Source organism: Diospyros lotus, chromosome 3 (genome assembly GCF_014633365.1).
Source record: "Diospyros lotus cultivar Yz01 chromosome 3, ASM1463336v1, whole genome shotgun sequence".
NCBI classification, from domain to species: Eukaryota; Viridiplantae; Streptophyta; class Magnoliopsida; order Ericales; family Ebenaceae; genus Diospyros; species Diospyros lotus.
Genome location: NC_068340.1, coordinates 39,575,779 through 39,591,448, shown reverse-complemented (window position 1 = coordinate 39,591,448; position 15,670 = coordinate 39,575,779). Strand labels below are relative to the sequence as shown.

General features: G+C 32.4%; 1 protein-coding gene and 1 long non-coding RNA gene across 4 annotated transcripts; one reads left to right on the top strand and one right to left on the bottom strand.

The window, feature by feature from the left end:
- Positions 1-334: 334 nt before the first annotated feature.
- Positions 335-4,667, bottom strand: LOC127797292 (receptor-like protein EIX2). 3 transcript variants are annotated; one of them, XM_052330073.1, is made up of 3 exons: positions 4,182-4,667; positions 4,012-4,103; positions 335-399 (listed from the first exon to the last, which is right to left on the bottom strand). In XM_052330073.1, the coding sequence occupies exons 1-3, from the start codon at positions 4,585-4,587 to the stop codon at positions 361-363; spliced, it is 537 nt and encodes a 178-aa protein (XP_052186033.1). In that variant the 5' UTR covers positions 4,588-4,667; the 3' UTR covers positions 335-360. The 3 variants fall into 3 exon arrangements, with proteins under 3 accessions (XP_052186033.1, XP_052186031.1, XP_052186032.1); XM_052330071.1 differs by having other exon boundaries at positions 4,012-4,665; XM_052330072.1 differs by lacking the exon at positions 335-399 and adding an exon at positions 1,226-1,663 and having other exon boundaries at positions 4,012-4,665.
- Positions 4,668-13,757: 9,090 nt separating this feature from the next.
- Positions 13,758-15,383, top strand: LOC127797297 (uncharacterized). Its single transcript, XR_008022178.1, has 3 exons — positions 13,758-13,877; positions 13,973-14,028; positions 15,070-15,383. It is a non-coding gene; the product is annotated as an uncharacterized LOC127797297 (long non-coding RNA).
- Positions 15,384-15,670: the final 287 nt, after the last annotated feature.

Sequence of the window (15,670 nt, the reverse complement as noted above, 5' to 3'; positions counted from 1 at the left end):
TTTATAAGATATATATATTTGATGATACAAAGCGAGAGCTATATCCGGGGGAGGATCCACAAGTAGGGTAATATTATAATTAAGTGTTTTCATAAATTTATTTATATTCTTCACATTTTTATTTTATTTTTGTAAGTCAAATATTTTTATTAATTTATAATAATAAATATTAATTAATAATATTATTTTTTTCAATTTAAAAATAAAATATAATTTATGACACGAATGACTTGTAAATAATAATATGTTGATAATTGCAAAGCGAGACAGCCCACAAGCAGACACATAGCCAGAAATTAAGGCGGCCAATTAAGAAGCGGGAGGGAGGGAGAGAGAGAGAGAGAGAGAGAGCAGTGGGGCTCATGGCGGCTGTTGGAACATTGGAAGAATAAACTGTGGCTGCATATCAAGTGGAGGCAGGCAGAGGTACTGTTATAATTTAAAAATATAAATTATTATTATTATATGTTATGTTATATTAATTAATTAATTTTCATTAATTTTGTATAATATATAGTATCAATATATTATATAAGTGATGTGATATATTACATAAATTTATTCTTTATTAGAATTAAATATCACACAAGATATAACAATTCTCTCCGGAAAACAAAACTCCGTACTCGAATTGGCGATTGCAGAAACTCAAGCAGAAGAATGCATGAGAGCCAACCGCATTCCCTCTGCGCTCTTTGATTTTCTTACTTACTATGCTTCCTTCCCCACCCTATTCCTAATGGAAGCCCCACCTCTCCAATCTGGTCCTACCCCCCAATTTTGCCCCAAGTTGTTCTGTGAATTGAACCCAAAGTTTTGACAAATAATTATTGATCCAATGAACCAATTGCGAATAATAATAGCTCAAATTACAATTACGCCCAAAGGCAAAGCTGAAATGCTTTATTTAGATTAAAAGGATTTGGGCTTCATTTTGAATGTTCATTTGGGCCCAGACCAATAGTAATCAATCTAAACCAAAGTGCCTATGTGGATTTTAAGTGCCTTTCATCCATTCTAAATATAAAGTGGGCAATGCTACGGTCACTCATCCTCCCAACCTGCCACATTATGTTGTGAGCGATGAGATTTTGACGGTAGTATTAGTACAACAAAGGCACATTGATTAGGGAAACTTTCATTGAGCTTCAAGATAGTATTAAGTTTTCTTTTTTCCTTATTCTAAAGAAACTAAAATGGGCAAATTAATTTACATTAAATGCGATAATAAAGAGTATTTTTATTTTATTTTTTACTAGAATTTTATCAAAAGGACTTCAAGCAATACCCTAAAAAAGATCACATCATTCAATCTCCATTGGTTCACCTCCCAACCTTTCTACACATCCAATTCATTGTTAGAATTATGATGACATATATGTAGTTCTTCATGTCATCGATAAACTGAAAATAAGCATGTCTCCAAGTTTTCTTCAATAAAAGAGTCCCGCAAACTCCCCAAAAACCAATGATGAATCCAAATATCATGTTAACATAAAACCAAAATATTTTAGACTCTTTAACATTTTTACGAACTGCAAATGTTCTTTTTGGATAGTTTTGTTGATCGGTGCAGTTTATCTTGAGAGGAGCTCCACAAAGTCCTGGATTGCCCATGAATCCAGATTCACTAAAGCCTTGGAGTTGAGTGCTCGTAGGGATCCTTCCAGACAAGTTGTTGAATGACAAGTTCAAGTCACTAAGATATGTCAAGTTTGAGATGCTCTGAGGAATTTCACTTGAAAGATGGTTTTTTGAGACATCAAGAGACTCTAACATTTTCATATTTCCAAGTTTCTCCGGCAACTTTCCAACGAATTGATTATGAGACAAATTCAGGAAGTGTATTCCTGCAAGACTTGATATTTCAGAAGGAATTGATCCAGACAAGTTGTTACTTGAAAGATCTATACTCCTAACAAGTGGTAGAATCTCTTTGTACTCCCATTCCCTTCCTTTTATGACCAATGAAAGCCTTTCCTCATATGTTGTATAGTTAACATACATAAGAGCACCAAAGTATGATGTATTTGCGACAACCATCTCAGTGATATTACTAAGGCATTTTGGAATGCTTCCAACTAGGTTATTATTTCCAAGATCAAGTACTATAAGAGAGGAAAGATGGCATATATGTAGTGGAATGTTACCAGTAAATTTGTTTGAGTTTAAGCAGAGAATTGACAGATTTGTAATATGTCCCAACCAACTTGGTATAGTTCCTGTCAATTCATTTCCACCCAGATTTATGAGACCTAAAAATTGACAATTCTTCAATGATGGAGGTATATATCCAAATAATTTATTGTTATGCAACTGCAATGATTGAAGCTTGGATAAAGAATCCATTGAGATGGGAATTTCACCGGACAAGTTGTTGTTTCCCAAGTTGACATGGATCAAGGATTGCCAATTCATCCAACAATGAGAAAGTTTGCTCGACAAAAGGTTATATGAAGCATCCAAAACTTCTAATGTATTTTGTTTATTTTCCTTTTGGCAAAGGAAAGTGGAAATAGGTCCTGAAAAATTATTATTTGCAATAATAAAATACTTAACATTTGAACTGAGATGTGGTAGTCTGCCCCTAAATCTATTAGAGCTAATATCAATGACAGTGGCATTTAGCATAACGGAAGACAAGTCACCTTCAATCTGGTTTTCTGAGAGATCAATATAGTTCCTATGTAAAGCCCAATCCCAAAACCAGTGTGGAATTATGTCTGATATCCCAGTTTTGGAAATATCTAAGTAGTAAAGAGATGTTTGTGTTTTTAGCCATGAAGGAAAATATGGACCCATTTTGCAAGAACTAAGGCCAAGAACTTCCAATTGAAAAGATGGAACCCAAATGTTATTTGGAAGAGTTCCATTCAATTGATTTTCAGAGAGATCTAATGATTTCAAGGATGACAAGTTACCAAGGGATTCAGGAATTCGACCATTCAATTGATTTCTAGAGAGATCTAATGATTCCAAGGATGACAAGTTATCAAGGGATTCAGGAATTGGACCATTCAATTGATTTTTCCAGAGATATAATGATTTCAAGGATGACAAGTTACCAAGGGATTCAGGAATTGGACCATTCAATTGATTTTCCCAGAGATATAATGATTCCAAGGATGACAAGTTACCAAGGGATTCAGGAATTCGACCATTCAATTGATTTCCAAAGAGATATAATGATTCCAAGGATGACAAGTTACCAAGGGATTCAGGAATTCGACCATTCAATTGATTTTTAAAGAGATATAATGATTCCAAGGATGATAACTTACCAAGGGATTTAGGAATTGGACCATTCAATTGATTTTCAGAGAGATCTAATGATTTCAAGGATGACAAGTTACCAAGGGATTCAGGAATTGGACCATTCAATTGATTTTCAGAGAGATCTAATGATTCCAAGGATAACAACTTACCAAGGGATTCAGGAATTGGACCATTCAATTGATTTTCAGAGAGATCTAATAATTCTAAGGATGACAAATTACCAAGGGATTCAGGAATTGGACCATTCAATTGATTTCCAAAGAGATGTAATGATTCCAAGGATGACAAGTTACCAAGGGATTCAGGAATTAGACCATTCAATTGATTTTTAAAGATATATAATGATTTCAAGGATGACAAGTTATCAATGAATTCAGGAATTGGACCATTCAATTGATTTCCAAAGAGATCTAATAATTCCAAGGATGACAAATTACCAAGGGATTCAGGAATTGGACTATTCAATTTATTATTAGATAGTCCAAGTTCTTGAAGATGTTTGAATTGCCCAACCTCATATGGTATAAAACCATACAAAGAGTTACTATAAAGAGAAAGGCTTCGAAGGCTGCTAGTAAGATTGAATAACCACTTTGGTATCTCACAATTGAAATTATTAAAAGAAAGATCAAGGGTTGTAAGGGATGTAAAATTGACATGTTCAAGTGAGGGAGTCAAATTCTGAAGCTGGCAATCACTCAAATGTAATTCTGAAAGGGAAGGAAGGCTGCTCACCTCTCGAAGCCAATTAACTTCCCTGCTAAGGTTGACATTACTCATGTCAAGATATTCCAAAGCACGAAGATGAGCAATCCAATTGAGATTGTCTGCATATAGCCCATCGTTATATCCTAGATCAAGGTAACGGATGTTGGACAGATTTCGAAGGTGATGAGGAATCAAACCCTTAAATCCAGCTTCAAAGAGATCCAGATGCACGAGACTTGTCATAGAACCTAAGAAACTTGGAATGGGAGAGCCTCCAAAATTATTGTTGTAACTCAGGTTCAAATAACTCAGAAATTTCAGATCTAACAGCGGAGGTGTAAGATTGCCTGTTAAATTTAGATCGGAAAGATGCAATTCAACGATTCGACCGGTCATGTTGTCGCAGTGAACACCTCTCCAATTGCAACAATCGGAGTCGTGAACATGGGGAGACCAAGAAGATAGAGCGCCTGGAGGATCAGAGGAGAGAGCTTGCTTGAAATCCAAAAGGGCTTGCTTTTCCTTCTCATTGCAACTCACAGCTCCACTGCTGGCTGTTGCACACACAGACCAGACCAACACAAACACTGCCAGTGTCCGCATTATGCAAAGCAAAGGGAGAGATAAAGAGAGTGAAGAATATGATATTTGCTTGGGTTCTGGCAGCCTCCTCGTAGGTAGAAGTATATATATAAAAACTATGTGATGACTTATTGCCTCAAAGTCTTTGTTTAGTATAATTTAAAAAGAAAGTTATGAATGCAAAATTAATTTCACACGAGTCTTTGCTCTTTGTCCTTAATTGTATAATAAGTCCTTGTAGTTGTATAATAAGTCTTTGTTTAGTATATACTAGCGAAAAGGTGCAGCCCAGCCGTGTCACATAAGTTAAAAAATATATTTAATTTAGTTTTTTTTAATTTGTAAATTATTATTTAAATTAATTTAGTTGGTGTCATGTTTGTTTGTGCGTAGAGATAATTAATTTCAAGAGGATAAAGAAAGTTATCAAATGAAAAATTATATTAAATGACTGAAATTTGAGCATTTCTGTTAGTTGTAAATTTTTTTATCAAATCACTAGATTTTTTAAATAAATAGTATAACTTTTAAAACATCTTTATGGTATATATAGGATATCTCAAATTATAATTTAAAAGTTAAAAAATATCTTTTACAAACCTTATGGTATTTGATTTCTAATATGTAAAATGTCAAGATTCGGTATTTCAATAATTAAAAATTATTAATTCTTATTGTTACTGAAAGTAAACGGAGTTATTATTTACATTATGTAAGATGTCACGTTACAAAAAAAAAAATCATGTTTGTAAGGTATATCAGATTAAATTTAATACATAAATATGACATTTGGTCCCTTAATAATTAAAAAAATTAATATTTAATCCTTGATATGAAAAAAGAGACTAAATTTGATTAAAAAATCCTAAATTTTATAAAAATAACTAAAAATATTCAAAAAAGGTCTAAATTTTATAAAAAGATCTAAAATTTTCATAAAAAAAGACTAAAACTTCATAAAAATGCATAAAATTTTCATAAAAAACCTAAAAATATTTTTAAAAGACATAGATTTCATAAAAAAAACCTAAAATATTAAAGAAAAAGGGACCAAATTTCATAAAAAGACTTAAATGGAAAATTGTGATAATGAGAATTCAAATGAAAAACAACGAAAACTTTATTAAATCTATAAATCTTGTTTACAAATTGCCAAATGAGATCTTTAAACAAGGAGTGACAAAAAAAAACTTTATCAAGTTTTTAAAATATTTTAGGTTTTTTATGAAATTTTTAAATCTTTTTATGAAATTTTTAGGCCTTTTATGAAGTTTAGTTTTTTTTTTATATCATGAACCAAATGTCAAATTTTTTAATTATTGAGGGACTAAATATCATATTTATATATTAAGTCTAATTTGATGTGTCTTACTGACTCGACATTTAAATAAAAAATATTTTTTCTATCCACAAAGTCTTAAATTGTCTGTGAATCCATATTTATTAAAATTTTTAAAAAAGTAATAATTTTTAATAAATAAAATATTAAATTTTAATGATTTATACATTAAAAATTAAATATCGTGTTTTATGAATTTTGACGTGATAACTCCTTATTAGATCTTTTTTTTCTAATTTTTTTTTCATGTTTTAGTTATATATTCAATTTATTAATAAAAACAACTATGTAAAGTTTAAATTTAACTTTTATAGTCCCCTAACTAAAAAGAAATTGCTCTCACACTAATTTCCTATATGTATATATTAATTAGATAATATTTAATGATTCAGTTATATAATATAAATGATATATAAAGACTCACTACAATTCGTGATGTTAAAATTAAAAAAATTATAAATATGAGATTATGGTTTTAAATTTGTTTATACCTTTTAACATTGATATTTATAATTATTTTATATATACTAAAAAAAAACTAAAACATTTTACTTGAAATAATTCATCAATGAAAAACTAAATAAGGATAAATTCACTAATTCTATTTATATTACTATAATTATTAAATTAGAAACTTGTAGACGTTGACCGCAAAGTCTTTGGCCATCACAGCCACCAAGTCATGGACGTATGCAATGGGGTGCTTAATGGTGTACACTTATAAAAAAAAATTAAAGATAAAAGTTGTAAAAAACAGGACTAGACATAAGGCATGAGATGTATGTGTTTTTTCATGTTATTCGAAATCAATTGTCGTTAATTATTTACTTCATTTTGATCACTTTTATCCATTAAATTTTTATAGACCAAATATAATATTCTGCATCGAGTGATAAGAAAGAACGGATCAATTTATTTTAACGAACCTATGCGAACTTTTTAGGGATCATTCATTCTTAAACTACCCTAATTCAAGCACATTTAATCAGAGAATTTTTTTATCTATATTTAGCTCAAAAGGTATTCAATTTGTGTTATTTCATTTCTTACTATTTTTGATATATACACTAACTTCTCTAGAATCCCTTCTTTAGATTTGACTTTAGACTTTCGATGTATTACATCAAAAATTTTTAATTTACCAATGTTTTGTTTTTATTGGTAATTATGTAACGACCCGATCGAGCGATAGGAAGAACCGGAACAACTTACCCTGATGGGCCTACACGAACTTCCCAGGGGGGTCACCCATCCCTGGATTGCCCCAGGTCAAGCACGCTTAACTTGGGAGTTCTTTGTCAACATTCAGCCCAAAAGGTATCCAGCTGGTGTTGTTTCCTTTCTTACACTATCCTCGATATATACTAATTTCTCTGGGCTCTCGGGGTATTACATTCTCCCCCCTTGAGCACATGACGTCCTCGTCATGCGACCTTACAACTGGTCCCAGACCTTCTCCCCTTGGGGGCTGCCATCCTAGAAGCCTGCCAGAAGCCGCTCCTTGTACAGGCCCTCGAGCCCCGGCGCCACTCCCCGCCCTCATCGGACCGCTTTCGCCAAGGGTCGGCTCTGATACCATTTGTAACGACCCGATCGAGCGATAGGAAGAACCGGAACAACTTACCCTGATGGGCCTACACGAACTTCCCAGGGGGGTCACCCATCCCTGGATTGCCCCAGGTTAAGCACGCTTAACTTGGGAGTTCTTTGTCAACATTCAGCCCAAAAGGTATCCAGCTGGTGTTGTTTCCTTTCTTACACTATCCTCGATATATACTAATTTCTCTGGGCTCTCGGAGTATTACAAATTAAATTTCAACAAATAACGTTGCCATATTCTGTGTCGTTGGCTTACGACTCACTTCGAAAAAACCACCCACCGCCATGGGATTCAACCAACGTACTAGAATGCCAATTATAACGAAGACACTAAATAAAATAGTTTAAATTATTAAAAGAATTTTAAATTTTATTTCTATATCAATTATATAATAAAATTAACATTCAGAAGTTGACGCTCAACAAACTTCTGTTATGGACACTAAGCTTTTGAATTTGTCAGTGAAAGGGAAGAGACAGAAGTTTATAAAATATGGATACTAAATAAATTTATGTTGTGTCTTTGGTTATCAACCTTCCCAACAAAAGTTTAATGTTGATATTTGTAATTATTTTGTATATACAAAAAGAAAAAAAAAATGAAATTTTACTTAAAATAATTCATCAATGAAAGACTAAATAAAGATAAATTCATTAATTCTATTTATATTATTATAATTATTAAATTAAAAAATTCTACATGACCCCATAGTCTTTGGCTATCACAACCATCAAGTCAAGGGTGGAATTGGAAAAGCAGGTCAAGTCGTTATTGGAGTGGGTGGGTGGGTAGGTGGTGATTTCTTTGACCTTGTTGGATCATACTTTTCTATGTCACAATTGACTTATTTAAAAAGCATTTTTCATTCTCCACTTCCTTGAACAAAGCAATTTATGGTGGAAGATAAATTCATAAAATTAAAAAATATATAAATAAAAAGTAAGTACCAGTGTGTACGACAATTATTCACGAAAAAATATTAAGTGATTAAAGAGCAACAAATAACAATAAATATATATTGTTTGCAAATAATAATAATAGTTAAGTAGCAATAATAGATAGTGTCATCATTGGATAATGATTTAGTAACAATAAATATATTTTGTTTTTAGTAATTAAATAATTTTATTAGTTGATTAAATCCAAAATGCTAAACATGATGCATTAATCAGTAAAATATTTCTTATAATTATATATATATAATTATCGAGAACTATTTTTATTGCCAGAAGAATAAAAAAAAAAAAAGAAACATCTTACGTCAGATACTTCAACACTAAAAATGACTTTCTTTGCTTTTAATTAATTTGATAGAAAAATAACTTTTAATTGTCTTCCATCACATAATAAAAATTTAATGTGATTATTACTGCCATGAATATATATAAATCAGCACTTAATTGTAGCATTAAAATAATTTTAGTGAATTGATTATTTTTCAAGACTCATTGAGTGACTAAATTTTTAAATTATTAAAAATATATATATATGTCTTGGTCACTATAATTATTAAATTTGAAGCTTTTGTTTGACTAAATTTTTTTTTCTTATCATCATCATCAAGTCAAGTCATTTCTACGTATGAAATGGGAGAAATGCTATCCGTCCACTTAATGAAAAAAAAATTTATTGATCCAAAATATATTTTAATTTTATATTAATACTCTCTTATCTTGCTATTTTAACAAACGCTATTTAATTCGAATGAGTTCTATTATCTGTATTTCAAGAGAACTTGGAGGAGTAAAATCTTGCAGGAAGAAAAACGCATGCGTGGCACCATGCATGCTGCTGTTGTGAAGACTGAAAAAGTTTCAGTATGAATTGTGACGTGACAACTCCTTATTAACTTTTTTTTTTTTGCTAAATTTTTTATTTTTGTTTTTTCATGTTTTGGTTATATAATATTAAATTTATTAATAAAAACAACTATGTAAAGTTTAAATTTAACTTTTACAGTCACCTAACTAAAAAGAAATTGCTCTCACACTAATTTGATATATGTATATATTAATTAGATAATATTTAATAATTCTGTTATATAATATAAATGATATATAAAAATTCACTATAATTCGTGATGTTAAAATTAAAAAAAAATTATAAATATGAGATTATGATTTTAAATTTGTTTATACCTTTTAACATTGATATTTATAATTATTTTGTATATACTAAAAAAAATTATGACATCTTACATGAAATAATTCATCTTTCATATCAAAATTAGTATTTAACAAAGATTTTAATTCACATATTTTAGACTTAGACTTGTCAATTAACAAGATATCAACATATAAAAAAAGATAAACTGGGATATCATATAGTATATAGTAAAAATAATTATCATATTTATTTCAATTAAAACTAATCTTAACAGCAAAATTATCAAATTTTTTGTTCGTACCATTGCCTAAGAGACTATTTTAATTCATATAATGATTTTTTAAATTAACAGACATGTTTAGGATGATGAATGTCAATATATCCAACAGATTATTTCATATAAATGAATTCATCAAGATCATCATATAAAAATACATCGGTGGCAGTGAAAGTCGCCGGTGACTGGTAGATGGATGCCCCAGAAATCGCCAACTAAGGCGGTGTTGTGTGTGTGTATATTTATGTATTTTGTGTGTGGAATATGTTTTGTCTGGCTCGCTGCCTCAAGGGGAATAAGCTTTGTATAATATTATATTTGTGTATATATAAGCTTCTTATATATAGATTTCGTGTTTCAATGTGCTGATGTTTGTATATATAAGCTCTGTTCTTATATATAAGTTGTAAGGCAGAGTTTATATATATATTTCGTGTATTGTGGCTCCCAGATTGCTGCTCCCAATTTCCTTTTCCTATATATAATCTGGGCTCTGTTCTTATATGTATTTTGTTCTTTTTTTTGCTATTTTATTTGTTAATCTGTTAACTGTTCACTGTTAATATTAATTTTATTTTATTTTAATCTTCCTTTCATTTCCTGTTCGCAATAATAGAAGATTAATCTTCCTTCACCTGGAGAATTAAAATAATAGATTAAAATTGCTAATGTTGTTACATTATTATAATTGAGTATAATATTTATTATTCAAAAATCTTTTAGTTTGTCAGTTGAGTCGCAAATAGTTGTGTTAGTCTCATAGTGATACACTAAATTGTATATACGAGTAATCTCTTGTTGTAGTCTCACAGTGATGCCCATGTATTAATTATAATTATTTTAATTTTGATATTTATTAAATTAATTAAATATAGTATGTAAACTCTCAATCAAATTTTATGTGTAAGTTCATGATCTAATACAATGAAGATGTTCAAACAGATGAGTTGAGCTACGATTTATAGAGGTGCTCAATTTTTATTTTTTTTTACAAATATTATAATTTTAATGTTGATTAATTTGTGACATTTGAAAAAAAATTAGTAAATTTATTTAGCGACTCAATGTTGAGACTCAGGAATAATTTTGCATGCCTTAATGTTAATCTGATTATAATGTAATGTTGTGGAATTTAATGGATTGGTAAGTTGATATTAGGTGTAAGTTGCTTGGATGTTATGTGTGAGTGGTGTAGGTGTGATAGATTATATAAGGAAGAAAATAATAGTGTTTAACCTAAGGTATCCGAATGAGACTTGAGCTATTCGGATGTGTTAAATGTTTGGCCATATTCAGATGAGGCATGATGCATTCAGATGGCTTGAGGAAGCATTCGAATGGAGAGGCCACATATTCAGATATCACTCACATGTTTTCTCATTTTTTCTCTCATGCATTTGGATATGGGCTTTATAGCATTTAATATAATGATATATTATTAAAGATGCAAATATTTAAAAAGAATTCATTTATTTGTATTATTACAATAATTTTTTAATTAAAATAATATAAAAATTAAATAATTCTTGACCACACATGATCAAGAAACCCAAGGTTCTTGAACACAAGGCTTCTTGACCACTCATGGTCGAGAACCCAAGGCTTCTCCGACTGTGCACGGTTGGAGAACCCAAGATTTTCCAACCCCGAACCAAAGTTCCCCTATTAATGTCAATAATACTAACTGGTATGTAAGTTAATTTTAACTTCTTTTAGATTACAAATTATTAACTGTTGTGTATTATTTGATATTTATTTTTTTTAATAATTTTAAAATATAGGTTGGTATGTATTGTTTGATATTTAATTTTTACTTGCTCTTATATTTTGATTTACAATATTACTGAATATTATAAATCTTATATATTCATTTCTTATTTGAGTTTTGTAGAGTATTTAATACAAACAAATTTGTTACAAATTCTTTATAAATTTTAACATAATACATATAAATTATAATTATATTTTAATCTTAATATTATTTACACCGTATTTTTAGGCACGAGTATACGCTAGTAATAGAATAAAGAATAAATGACTAAGTTTGAGCATTTAAGTATGTTGAATGTTGTCCTTACTCTATTATTTATTATGTAAAATTTTATATTTTAAATTGTAAACTTTTTATTGTTTATCAAGTCGTTGGGTGGATAAGTGGTAATTTCTTTATAATCAATTGCTTAACAATAAGTCCTCAACTAATTAAGGAATTGCTCTCAATGCAGGTTTTATACCTATCATTATACCACCCTCCCCCAACATCCATTAAGTATTTGATTGTGACCCCTATATTTATCAAGTTGGTATCTTTACGTCTTGTGAGGGAGGAGAGAAATGTATTTCAATTTTAAGAGAATTCTATTGCATTGGATTAGATTGGTCAGTTCAATCAGAAAATTGGCCACTGGTGGATGAACAAATATTTGGATATTTAAATTTAATACTTGTGGTGACACTCCCCATTAATATCTTGTATTTCAACTACTACTAAGGCTAAGGCCGCAAGAGTAGCATTCCTCTAGAGTAGTAAATAAGCCAAGCTGTTCACAAGTGACTCAGTATTCGGCTCGACAAAAACCCATTTAAGTTTGTTCATTAAGGTAAACGAGTCGATATTAAATCTAATTTTGAAACTCGATTTGTAAACGAGTCAAATTTGAACTCAATAAATTTTGACCTGTTAAAACTTGTGAACGTTCAATGTGAATACTAATAAACTTAATTAGAGATTCGTAAACATACTCGATTAAAAAATCATGAATAACGTGTAAACAAGCTCGTTTATAAATACTGTAATATATTTATTTATAATTTTATAATATATTATTTAACATAAAATTATCAAAATTTAAATTATTATAATAACATAATTAATTTGAATATGATTAAGATTATTATATATTAATTTAATTATTTAACTTAATATAATATATATATATATATATAATAACGCAAAATGACAAATTAAGTTTAAGTAAAATAGCAAATATTGGTGAGCTTGAGCTAGAGTCTAGAAACAAGCTCATAAGCCAAGCCCGAGTCTAGTGAAGTTCGACTCGACTCAGTTCAATTGCAACCCTACATCCCTTTCACTGGGAAAAAAATTCCTTAATTGTCAACAAAAAAACAAATGAATAAAAAATAAATAATATATCAAGAAAGATACAAGACATGCATTTAACTGCAAAAATACTACAGAAAACAAGAGGAAACCTCAGAACCAAGCCCCCTCAAACAAAAACAGCCCAAAACCTGTATCAATATCAAACTGGCCCTCCAATTTTTTGTGTCTCTCTCTGTAACGCCCCGTAAATGCCAATTTAATTTAATTTTGGGGTAATTTAAATTAAAAGAAATATTAAAATAATTTGTTGTGATTTAATAAAATTTACTTATGTGATTTTAAGGAAATAAGAAATTAAAATAATTAATTAATTTGTTTTAGGAATTTCTGGAATTATAGGAAAATTAAAAGAAATTCAATAATGGGATTTTCAGAAATTTCGGGAGTTAATGTAATTAATTAAGTGGGCGTTAGTGCAATTAATGGAAAGTTTCGGGTGCTGGCGTGTGTTGCAGAAAAGGGCTCAAAATCACCTTAAATATAATATAAGTCACATATAGGTTGAAGACACATGCAGGCGCGAGCGGTCGCGCGCGAGGCTGCCAGGCGGTGGACGCGGCTTCGAGTCGCGGGGGCTGCGTGCGGGGGGTGATTTTTTGCTGATTTTAATCAGCCACTGGACGTCCGAAACGACGTCGTTTCGGTGAGGCGGTGGCCTCCCAGTGGCTGGCCTGCGCGCTGCCACGTGGCCGCGTCTCCTCCGCTTATTTTTGGCCGCATTTAAGCCCGATTTCGGGCGTGATTTTGAGCATAGAAACAGTAGCAATTTTAGAGAAAAACCAGCGCGCGCACGGGAGAAATTGTGAGATTTTGGGGCTGAAAAATTCGGATTAAATTGCGTTTAATTCCAGATTTAATTATCCAGGTATGTAGAGCAGCTAGTAATTAATATTCTGTACGGTCAGAATTTCGTTTTGCGTCTAATTTTATTAATTTTAGCAAATAATTGGGATATTGCAGTTTGTATAATTTTTACTGCTTTTGGACCCAACGAGCCTAAGGATATCTCTGATAAGGTAAGTTCTTCTTACCTATCTCGTCGTTTCTTTCGTTGGCGATTTATTGGGCCTCTCTTCATTTGTTTTGGCTATTAATTAATTATGAAGTTTTTAAACGATTAGTTTAAGATTTAATTTATTAAATGGATCTCGTGGGTTTTATTCGTTGGTTGCCTACGGGGGTTTGTGCCACCCCCCTGCCTGTTGGGAATGATGCCGTACTCACCCGGGGCTAGGTTCTTAGCGGTTCGGGTATTAATTGGATTTTTGGTTATTTTCTAGCTGGAGCGGTTGTGCAGTGGGGGCTGGGATCGACGGTTCGGTGACGGAGTGACTGTCGTACGGTCTACCTTAGGCCGCCGGCGAGTCTCTCCTACCCACTGACCGTTGACCGGTGCCAGGCACTGCTAACTTGCTTAGCCGTTATGTGATTATAGCATGCCTGCTTATATTTTATTCTCGTTGCATGGCTTGATGTGCACATGGGTACGGGCTGCATGTTGGGATTAACATGATTTGGTTATGCTTGGTTACGGGCATTTTAGCTTGATTATAATGCATCCAGCACGGGCATATGCATCGTGTGTGGCTTACTATATGGGCGGAGCATGGCCTGATGCTTGGATGTATGGGCGCCTGGTATCACGTTGATGCTCACTACGCCATTGCATTTTATGTGCATTGCATGGCTACTGATAGTATTTAGTTCTCGGACGGGAGTACCGTTCCGAGGGAGCCTATGGCTCGGTTGTCGGGAGTACCGACGTGGATACGGGTGACGGGAGTACCGCCCCGGGACAGTGCGCACAGGTTTGTTGAGGATATTGTTGCCTTCCAGGGCAGCGGCAGGTTGGTATGGGACTTGGGTGCCAGGTGTCTTGTGTGGGCCCCAAGGACCGGTATGTGCTTTCACTATACTGCACTGTTGTGTTGTAGCGTCTCATGACTTGTGTGTACTTGTGGGGCTGTGTTTGGGATGGTCTCTTCTTTTATTTATAGCCTTTCATTTCTTATAAACTTGCTGAGTCTTGCGACTCACCTTGCTTTCCATCATTCCAGGTAAGGGTAAAGCAAAGGCCGAGGGCGAGGATCGTTCCATTTAGCAGCCGGCCGCGTTGGTAAGGTGTACAGTTAGCTGCCCCCGTCATCTCTGATGTTTTGCTAGAGTCGTTGTCTTTTATTTTTGACTGTGCCAGGTTGTCATTTGTACCTCCTATTGTTGGCACAGGGTCTGTATGTATTTTTATATACTTCATGACCGCTGTATCAGCGGGGTGCTTGTGGGCATGCATGTTTACCGTTTTGCTTCCGCTGTTAAATTTCTTATTTATGCATGCCAGGGCATTTCTGTCTTTTGTCTATTCCTCTTCCCTTCTGTGAGCGCACTCGTTCGGATAGACCGGGTGGTTGGGATATCCGGGCGGAGGTGCTTACAATGTTGGTATCAGAGCGTCATTAAGTCAATTAGGGGGGACAAGTAACTGTACACCAAGGCTGCTAGGTAGAGTTAGAGTGTTAGGACGTGTCTGTTATTACGAAATGCGTTCTAATTAATTTGGTTGTCTAGGTATCATGGACGCACGACGTGGGCGAGGTCGTGGTAGACCGCCAGCATGAGGTAGAGGACACCTTGTCCCTACTCCGGAGGTTCAGGCTACAG